At 70.5% G+C, this 9,171-nt stretch overlaps 1 protein-coding gene across 4 annotated transcripts in view; it reads right to left on the reverse strand.

Moving 5' to 3' along the window:
- FMNL3 (formin like 3) overlaps positions 1-9,159 on the reverse strand; it is a 12,047-nt gene extending 2,888 nt beyond the window's left edge. For 2 of the 4 annotated variants that reach the window (XM_027668535.1, XM_027668533.1), the window contains exons 1-20: positions 9,000-9,159; positions 6,443-6,526; positions 6,267-6,347; positions 6,115-6,191; positions 4,959-5,042; positions 4,469-4,621; positions 3,579-3,687; positions 3,424-3,500; positions 3,257-3,350; positions 2,874-2,948; positions 2,675-2,785; positions 2,446-2,595; positions 2,237-2,338; positions 1,912-2,158; positions 1,652-1,720; positions 1,199-1,323; positions 915-1,117; positions 394-628; positions 238-306; positions 14-94 (exon numbers count right to left, since the gene is read on the reverse strand). In XM_027668535.1, coding sequence (XP_027524336.1) covers positions 14-94; positions 238-306; positions 394-628; positions 915-1,117; positions 1,199-1,323; positions 1,652-1,720; positions 1,912-2,158; positions 2,237-2,338; positions 2,446-2,595; positions 2,675-2,785; positions 2,874-2,948; positions 3,257-3,350; positions 3,424-3,500; positions 3,579-3,687; positions 4,469-4,621; positions 4,959-5,042; positions 6,115-6,191; positions 6,267-6,347; positions 6,443-6,526; positions 9,000-9,149 — 2,376 coding nt within the window. In that variant the 5' untranslated portion in view covers positions 9,150-9,159. The remainder of the gene's footprint in view (positions 1-13; positions 95-237; positions 307-393; positions 629-914; positions 1,118-1,198; positions 1,324-1,651; positions 1,721-1,911; positions 2,159-2,236; positions 2,339-2,445; positions 2,596-2,674; positions 2,786-2,873; positions 2,949-3,256; positions 3,351-3,423; positions 3,501-3,578; positions 3,688-4,468; positions 4,622-4,958; positions 5,043-6,114; positions 6,192-6,266; positions 6,348-6,442; positions 6,527-8,999) is intronic. The other 2 variants (XM_027668534.1, XM_027668536.1) reach the window with 2 other exon arrangements.
- Between the last annotated feature and the right edge of the window lie 12 nt (positions 9,160-9,171).

The following is a 9,171-nucleotide window of genomic DNA, read 5'->3' on the forward strand; positions in this document are numbered from 1 at the left end:
GGGGGCTGCCCACCAGGTCCAGGCTCTGCAGTTTGAAGCCGTAGACGGCGCCGCGTTTGCTGCTGTTCATGTAGTTGCCCAGCGCCAAGATGATCTGCAGGGGCGAAGCACCGGGGATGGGGGGGTGCAAAGCAGCAGGATCGGGAGGTCAGGAGAGAGTGGGACCCCCACAGGACCCCCTCTTCTCCCAGCTCCAGCAAGGCTGGAGCACAGGACCCCCACCCAGCCTGTCCCCACCTCCAACATGTGCTTCAGCTTCTGGGAGGACTTGACGGAGGCCGAGGCCGCGATGATGGCGTTGAGCTGCTGCAGGGGGACAGCACAGGAGGGGCTCAGCCAGGGCGGGGGGGGCGTCCAGCAGGAACAATCCCCCCCCCTTTCCCGGCTCCATACCGGCGTCAGCATCTGGATGTTCTCGGTGAAGTTGCCGAGGAAGGCCATGATGGCCATGCGCTGGGGCAGCCTCTCCACCTTGCTGAACTGCAGCATGAACCGGTCCTCGTCCGCCAGCTCCTCCAGCGGCTTCCGCTCGCGCTCGTACTGACGCAGCGCCTTGGCCTCGGCCTCCGTGGGCAGGAACCGCATCAGACACTCCACGAAATCCACCGGCAGCGTCGCCAGGTCGAACCTGCCCCGCGCCCACAATGTCGGGGAGCAGCTCGCAGCAGCACCTGGGATGGGAACCCCAAACCCCAGCCTGGCCCCCTGAAACCTGCCCGAACCCCTGAATCCCAACCAGACCCCCTGAATCCCAGCCAGACCCCCTGCAACCTGCCAGGACCCTCCTGCACCCCAACCAACCCCCTCTGCACCCCTGCCAGCCCCCCTGCGCTCTGCCCGGACCCCCCTGAACGCCAACCAACCGTCCCTGCCCCCCTACCCCCCGTTCCCCCCCCTCCCATGTGGGGTCATACGTGTGGATGGCCCGGCAGATCTCGTCGGCGCCGCGCCCGGCCTTGCGCAGGGTGATGGCCAAGTTCTTGGCACGGTTGGCCTCCAGCAGCGTCACCTTGGTGGCCACTTTCTGCGCCGCCTTGCTCTTGGCACACACCAGGTCCAGCGCCGGGCCCTGCGCCTTGGTCTTGAACAACTCCTCGAAGCGCTCCAGGTCCAGGTCCTGAGGGGACAAAGGGGGGTCACAGGTGGGAGGGGGGCTGTTGGTGCCCACCCAGCACTTGGGAGGGGGTCCCGGGCTCACCTCCAGCACCCGCTCGTCGTCCAGCTCGCTGAACACGGTCCCGCTGATCTGGTTGGGCTTCAGCGCCGTCCAGTTGAACACGGGCAACCGGAATTTGGTCTTGATGGGCTTCTTGATCCGGATGGCTGCCAGTGGGGTGGGAGCCAGCTCAGCATCCCCCGGGGCAGGGGGAGGCAGGGGGGACAGGTCCTGTGCCCACCCTGAGCCATCTGAGTCCGGTGTCACCATCCCCTGGGCCACCCCCATCCCTGTTGCTGAACGGGTGTTTCTTGGGGATTGCAACACCCCGGTCCCTGCAACCCTTCCCTGTCCCCTGTCCTTGTCCCCCCAGTGCCTCCACCCTCCCTGTCCCCATCCTGATTCCTTCACGGTGCCTGTCCCCTGTCCCTGTCTCCCTGGTCCCCATGTCCTCCCTGTCCCCATCCCCACAGTCCCCACGTCACCCTCCCTTACCCGAGAGCCCGACCGTGAGGGCGATGGAGGGCGAAGCCCCGGGCAGCGGCGGGGCCGGGGGGCACTTCCCTGTGAAGCCACGAGAGGGTGAGACCCCAATTCTGGGGACCCCCCCATCCTCTGGAGTAGCCCAGCACGAGGGACACCCCACTTTGAGAGCCCCCCCCCCCTCCCACCCCTGGGGACAGCCCAGCTTGGGGATGCCCCATTCTGGGGGATGCCCCATTTTGGGGGATGCCCCGGGGGCTCCCCCTCCTCACCTGGGAGTGGGGGTGCGGGGGGCGGAAGGGGGGGTGGTGGGGGGGGTGGAGGGGGCGCGGCCTCCACGGGGGGCAGGACTGGGAGCCGCAGGGTCTCCTCCAGGGGCTCGGGCTCGGGCTGGGGGGGGGACTCTGCGCCAGGCACGGGGGGCGGCTCGGAGCCGTAGCGGCGCCGGAAAGCCTCGTCCTTCTCCTTGATCATCCTCCGCAGGGTGTGCACCTGGTGGCTCGTGTGCTCGTAGGTCTCCTGGGGACAGCGAGCGTCAGGCCGGGGGTTCGGGACCCCTCCGTGCTCCCCACAGCCCCCCCATGGCCCCCTACGCACTTTGACCACCTCCAGCTCCTTCTCCCGCTGCAGCAGCTGCTTCTCCAGCTCCGCCACCCGCATCATGTTCTCGTTCTCCAGGTCCAGCAGCTTCTCCGTTAGCTGGGGGGGGGACACGGCTGTGACACCCCCTCAGGGACCCCCCAGGTGTCACCACTGACCCCCCCCGGGACCCCACAAGGTCCCTGCATCCCCCCGTGCTCACATACATGGGACAGGTGCTCCTCCAGCTCCTCCACCTTCTCCAGGGCCACGTTCTTGGTCTCGGCGTCCTCCAGCAGCCCGCCCACGTCGAAAACGTTGTCCAGGTACGCCTGGATCTGCACCTGTAGCTTCTCGCTCTCCGTGTGCCTCGACTTCTGCGGGCACAGGGGCGGCGTCAGGGATGGGGGGGGCCCGTGGGGTGACCCCCCTCTGAGCCCTGACACCCCCCCGTACCTGCAGGAACTCCTCCAGCCCCAGCTTGGTGAACTCGTACTGGAGGTGGACACGGAAGTTCATGTCCTCCACCGAGTGCACCACGATGTTGATGAACTGCATACAGGCCACCTGCGGGCAGGGGTCACCTGGGGTCACTGGGAGCCCCCCCTGGCCCCCCAAAAAGACCCTCCCCCTCGCCCAGGACAGGGTGTCCCACCATGAAGTCAATGCTGCTGTCCTCGTTGCGGAAGTATTCCATGAGCCGCTCGAAGCGATGCTTCTCCTTGCACACCTGAGCAGGCAGCGGACACAAGGTCATCCTGGCTTGGCCTCCCCCCCATCTCGTGGGCTCCAGTTTCCTAATCCCAGTCCAGTCCTGGTGCCCCCAGACCTCCCAGTCCTCATCCTCCCTGATCCCCCCCATCCCGTGTGCTCCAGACTCCCCATCCCAGCCTTCTCCTGTGGTCCTCCATCTCTCTGTTCCCTGGGTCCTGCTCCCCAATCCCAGCCTAATTCTGGTGCCCCCATCCCAACCTCCTCCTCTCTCCCCCCAGTCCCCCCCATCCCAACCTGGTCCTGCTGCTCCCATTCCCCTCCTACCTCCTTGAAGTTGTCGAAGGCCGCGAGGATGATCTCGTGGCCCCCCCTGACCAGGCACACGGCCGCCAGCAGCTCCAGCACCAGCGCCTTCATCCTGGGCACAGCGTCACCATCACCATCACCCCCGGCCAGCACCGGGACCCCTGTCCTGCCAGACCCCCCCTTACCTCGGGTTCTTGTTATTGAGGCTCAGGGCGATCTCGTTGACAGCGTGAGGGTGGGACATGACCAGGTTGAAGCCGTACTGTGGGGACGGAGCAGGGACAGCGTCAGCCACGGTGACAGCAGCGACAGCGGCGTCCCCACCGCGGGGTGACAGTACCTGGTAGTTCATGATGGCCCGGAGACACATGATGCAGAGGTGGACATCGTCCTTCTGGCTCACCAGGCGCGAGTTCTTGAGCGCCCGGCGGCTGGGCAGGGTCCCATAGCTGGGGGACACGGGACACACGGTGAGCGGGACCCTCGCCCGCGGTGCTGCACCGCCAGCGCTCACCGAGGGACAGGGCGGGGACAGCGTGGGGACAGCAGGGCTTTAGGAGGGGCAGAGGCAGAGAGAAGAGGTCGGAGGGCGAGAGGGACAGAGGCTGCAGACGCGGAGCCGCCGCGAGCACCGGGCCGGCCCCGGGACGCCGGTACTTACCCGGCGGGCGGGCGAGCGGCGAGGTGGGCGCGGAGGAGAAGAGAGAGAGAGCACAGCCAGAGAGGGGGCACCCGGCCCTGGAAGCAGAGATGGGGCGCGTTACCCCGGGGTAGAGCCAGAGCGGGGGCGGGTGGAGCACGGGCGGGACGGGACGCACGAGGCAGCGCAGGACGCGGCACACGCGGCACGTGCCACGGCACGGCCACGCCGGGGGTGAGGCACAGCCTGAGCTCCGGGCGCTGCACGTGGCGTGGTGCGATGCACACGGTGTGGGGCACGATGGCACAAGCCACGGCGGGACGGTGCTTGGCATGGCACACGCTGTGGCACACCCGGACACGCCGTGGCACACCGGTACATGGCACAGCACACTGGCACACACAGTGGCACACCGGCACGTGGCACGGCACACCGGCACACACAGTGGCACACCGGCACGTGGCACGGCACGCAGCAAGCGGCAGCACCGTGGCCAGCCAGAGCCCTCCGGCAGGACGTACCCCCACAGCAGGACGTACCCCCACAGCAGGACGTGCCCCCCCGGCGGGTGTGTCCCCCCGGGTACGTACCGTAGGGCGGTCTGGCGGGCCGAGCGGGCCAGGCTGCTGGCGAAGGGGGCGGGCAGGGCGCTGGGGTGCTGCAGATCCTCGATGGACCTGCTCCAGGCGCGCAGCTTCTCCAGCGCGCCGTCCTCGCCGCCTTCCAGGCCCTCAAAATCCAACCTGGAAGGGGGGGGGGACACGTGTGCGGCAGGGGGGGCACAAGGCTTTGGCAAGGGGGCACACGGCTTTGGCAAGGGGGCACAGAGAGGCAAGCGCTGAGGCGGGGGGGCGGGGGGGCAGCGGGGCAGGGACAGGCGCGAAGGTGGCTCTGGGACCCTCAGGGTGGGCAGGAGGGGGCTGAGCATCCCTTGTCCCTCGGGACCCCACAGCAAGCGGGTCCCCCTGTGGTGTCCCAGGGATGACAAGGGACCAACCAGCTTCGGCCACCCACATCAGGGAGCTGCTACAGGGACCGGGACCCCCCCCCATCCCCCAGGGCCCCCCTGACCCCACTCACATGACGGCGCACTGGGCGAAGGACAGGTAGTTCACCAGCACGTCCAGCCCCTTGTTCTCGTCGTTGAGGAACTCCCGCACCCACCTGTGGCACCAGGAACCCATCAGGGCCCGCAGGGGTTGGGAACCCCCCCGGCACGACCCCCTCCTCCACAGGGATCCCTGTCGTGGCTCAGGGATGGTGAGGGGGGAGCAGGGGCACCCCAGGGCTGCCGTGGCAGTTGCAGCCTCTGTGCTATCGCCGGTGCCAGCGCCGGTACCGGGTTATCTGCGGGCTGCAGGGCGGGGAGGGCTCGGCGTGGGCGGGAAACAGAGGTGGGTGCTGGGGCTGCTGCACCCCCACCCTGGGAACCCCACGGTGGGGGGGTTTCGGGGTGCCCTGACTCCTGGGGGGAGGGTGTTGGGGTGCACATGTGAGGTGCTGTGCCCAGGGGCAGGGAGGGGTGTGGAAGGGGGTGAGGGTGCACGGAGTGGGGTGCACGGGGTGGGGGCTTCACCCAGGAGCGCCGGGGGTCCCCCCACGCCTGCCCACGGCCCTGCATCAGGGAGCCGGGGGGGCCGCAGCTGCCCCTTTCCTGCCGCCGCCAGCCCCTCGCCCCAGCCCGTTTCCTGTCTCCGGCTGCTGCTATTTTGGGTCCGTGGGCAGGGACGAGCGGGGCCGGCGGCGGGGAAGAGCCCAGCACGTGCACGAGCCGCCCCGGGCACGCGGGCATGACTGGGCACCTGCCACTGATGGCCCCGACACCCCTGGGACCGCCCCGTCCCTCCCGCCGCCCCGCGCTGCCCCCGGGGCATCCTGGTGAGGATCGGGGTGTCACCGGCTCGGGGACGGTGCCGACCGAGCCCTGAGGTGCCAGGAGGAGCCAGGCGGGGTCTGGTCACGCTGCCTCGTCCAGGGCGTCATCGCCAGCCCATCCGCCCCGGCATCCGCCCCCGGGACCTGCCCGCGGGCTGGGGCAGGAACCGGCCCAGTTCCTGCAGCGCCTCCGGCTTCCCCTGCAGCTGTGCGGGGCTGGTGATGGGACCCCAGAGCCCCCCCGCGTCCCTGCACCCCACCCTGGGACCCTGCACCCCACCTGGGACTTTACAACCCCCTCCCAGGACCCCACACCCCACACTAGGACCCCACAGCCCCTCCCTGGGACCCCCCCACTCACCCGATGTGGTTCGTCCTCAGGCTGATCTCCAGCTCACGCAGCACTTTGGTTGACTCCTGAACCCTCCTCCTGAACTTCTGGGGGCAGAGCAAGGCTGAGCTGTGCCCCCTCAGAGCCCCCCAGACCCCTCCCAGGCCCCCCCGGTCCCTCACCTTCCGTGTGACTCCTGGCTCCAGGAAGCTGCGAAGTTTCTGGATGTAGGCGTGGGGTGGGCTCTTCACCTGGAACCGCTCCTGGAGGGGATGGGGGGGGGGTGTTGGTGACACAGGGACAGCAGCACAGCTCACCCAGACCCCCCCCAGGATGCCTGGGACCCTTCAGCCCCCACCTGGTCACAGATGAGGTCCCACTTCTTCTCGTTGTCGTACTGGCGCAGGAGCCGGGCTTTGTCCGGGGGCAGGTTCATAGAGCTCTGGGGGCAGAGCGGAGGTGTCACCCTGGGGACACAGGGACACTGTGCCCCCCGGGGGCAACCAGACCCAAAAAGCATCCACAACACAGCCAGGGTCCCTCTTAAGGGCACTCAGGCCCAGGGCACAGCCAGGGTCACCAGCACCGGTGGGCACAGATGTGGCACGGGGACAGCAGTGCCAGCAGTGCCAGCAGTGCCAGCAGTGCCAACAGGGCCACGTGCCAGCTTGCGGGCAGCACCAAATCTCCCCATCCCCGACGTGTCCTTCCTGTCTGCACCCGCTTCCGCGCGGCAACCGCAGCCTCCGCTCCCGACCGCGGCGAGGCCGGGCACCGGTGCCGGCTCACCAGGACACCGGGCACGAGACTTGGCACTGGTGCTGGCTCACCAGGACACCAGGCACGAGGCCTGGCATCGGTCCCAGTTCACTGAGGCACCGGGCACAAGGCCAGGCACCGGTGCTGGCTCACCAGGACACCGGGAAGCCCCATGGGGGACCCCAGGACCCACAGTGCGGGATGTGGCACAGGGGACACAAAGGGAGTGTCCCAGGGGGCACCGGGGACGCCGGATGGCCGCGGGATTGGGGCAGTGCCACCCCTGCGGGAGATGCCGTCGCAGCACACGATGCCATCCCGGTGGGCGATGCCACCCCCGTGAGTGATGTCACCCTGGTGACGCAGGTCCGGGCAGCCCCGTTATCGGGAGCCGGTCACTGCCACCGCTCCACCCGCCCCTTGGCGGCTAAAATTATCCCTCCCCTGCTCATCCCGATCCCACAAAGCCGCAGGAAACCGGGATACAGAGAGTGGGCGAGACCGAACACCCCTGGGCAGGGGTCCCGCGGGCCCACGGGGACGTCACCGCCAGCACGGGGCCCCCAGAACTGCCCCCAAAAGGGGCACCGTTCCCTCCCCACAGGTCTCAGCTTATTCCCCCCGGGCCACAGGCGAAATCCCAGGGCCCTCCCGGAGACGGAGGCAGAAGGGACACACAGAGACCCCGGGTGGGGTCTCGGGGGCATCGGGGGGGCACCGGGGGGCTTTGAAGCGCAGCCGCCCGCCCCGGCGTTCCCGCCGCTCGGTTTCCTGCCTTTGTGGTGGGAGCGCGGCCGCTCCCGGCCGGGCACTTCCTCCGCCGCCGCCCCCACCGGGAGCCCCCACGGCTGTCCCGGGGGCCGAACCCACCCGGGAACGGCGGTACCGGAGCGCATCCTGGGGCTGGGGGGCACCGGGGCGGATCCTCCCGTCCGGGGGCCGCCGGAGCTCCATCACATGATGGAATATTTTTCCACCCCCGGCAGCAGTCGGGACGGCACCGGGCGCCGCCGACGGGCGCGGGGGACATTTTGGGAGGTGAGGGGGGATGTGGTGCCACAACCCACCAAACTGAGCCCCTCCCCGGCATCGGTGTCGCCCGGCAGGACGTGTCCCCCCCCGCCACCGGCCCCGCGGGGACCGGCGGCCGCATCCGCCCCGCGTGGGATGCGGGACGGGCAGCGGCGCCGCGGGCGGGAGCCGCTCGGTCACCGGCGGGACGCGCCCACGCCGGCGGTGCCGGTGCCCCCCGATGCCCCCCCGATGCCCCCCGGTTTCGGCTTCCAGAGCCCCGTGGGACCACACGGCATTTCCTGCCTGGCCTCGGCTTCCGCTGGCGGCGGCCCCCACCGGGCGTCGGGGACCGGGGGGCACCGGTGTCACCGGTCACGGTGTGTCTCCCCCGCCAAACAAAGCCGGTGACGCGGAGGGGCCACCGGGACGGCCCGCGCCGCGAGCCCGGTGCCGGTGGGTTCCCTCCCGCAGTACTGGGGGTCCCGATGGCACCGGTGGCACGGGGTGGGGACCTGCCCACGTCCCGGGGACGCGGTGGCACCGACGGGCTGGGCCGGTGACCGCGGCGGGGTGGCCACCGCCCCGTCCGTGACAGCGGGGCCGGGGACCGCGCGGGGGACCCGCGCTCACCGGGAACCGCCGCACCCACCGGGAACCCCCGCATCCACCGGGAATCGGCACCCAAGGGGGAACCCCAGCCCTGGGGACCCCCGCAACCACGGGGACCCGCCGCCCGCAGCCCCGCTCGCCGCCCCGACGGGACTTTCCCCGTTCACAAAGTCCCCGGGGCCTCAGGGGCCCCGCCGGTGGCACCGGGAGTGGCGTCACCCCCCGGGGCTGTCCCGGGCGGGGTATTCCCCGCGGTCCCGAGGCCACTGCCCATCCCCGCGGGCACCAACGCTCCCCGCCCGTCCCCGGTGGCTCCGGGAGCCGGTGTCGTCCCGGCGGTGCCCGGTGCCTGCCCCGTGGCCCGGGTGGGCGCATCGGGAGGGGTCCCGGGAAGGGGCGGCCCGGGGGGGCGCAGCGGGACCCGGAGGGGTCGCGGGGACGGAGTACGGGGGAAGCGCACCGCAGGGGCGCACCGGGAACCGGAGGAGCCCACTGGGAACCGCGGGGGGGAGCGGCGGGAGTCGGCCTCTCACCAGCACCAGCGCGAAGCGCTCCTCCAGCTCGCAGGGCTCCGGCATCGGCATCTTGCCCGGGGCGAACAGCCCGGGCCCCCCCGGGTGGCCTGCCGCCGTTCCGGGGCCCCGGGGCAGTGCCTCCCCGTCCGCGCTCTCCACGTTCCCCATCCCCGGCCCAAGCACCGGGGGG

This window comes from Corapipo altera, unplaced genomic scaffold, assembly GCF_003945725.1.
Source record: "Corapipo altera isolate COAL_440 unplaced genomic scaffold, ASM394572v1 290, whole genome shotgun sequence".
NCBI classification, from domain to species: Eukaryota; Metazoa; Chordata; class Aves; order Passeriformes; family Pipridae; genus Corapipo; species Corapipo altera.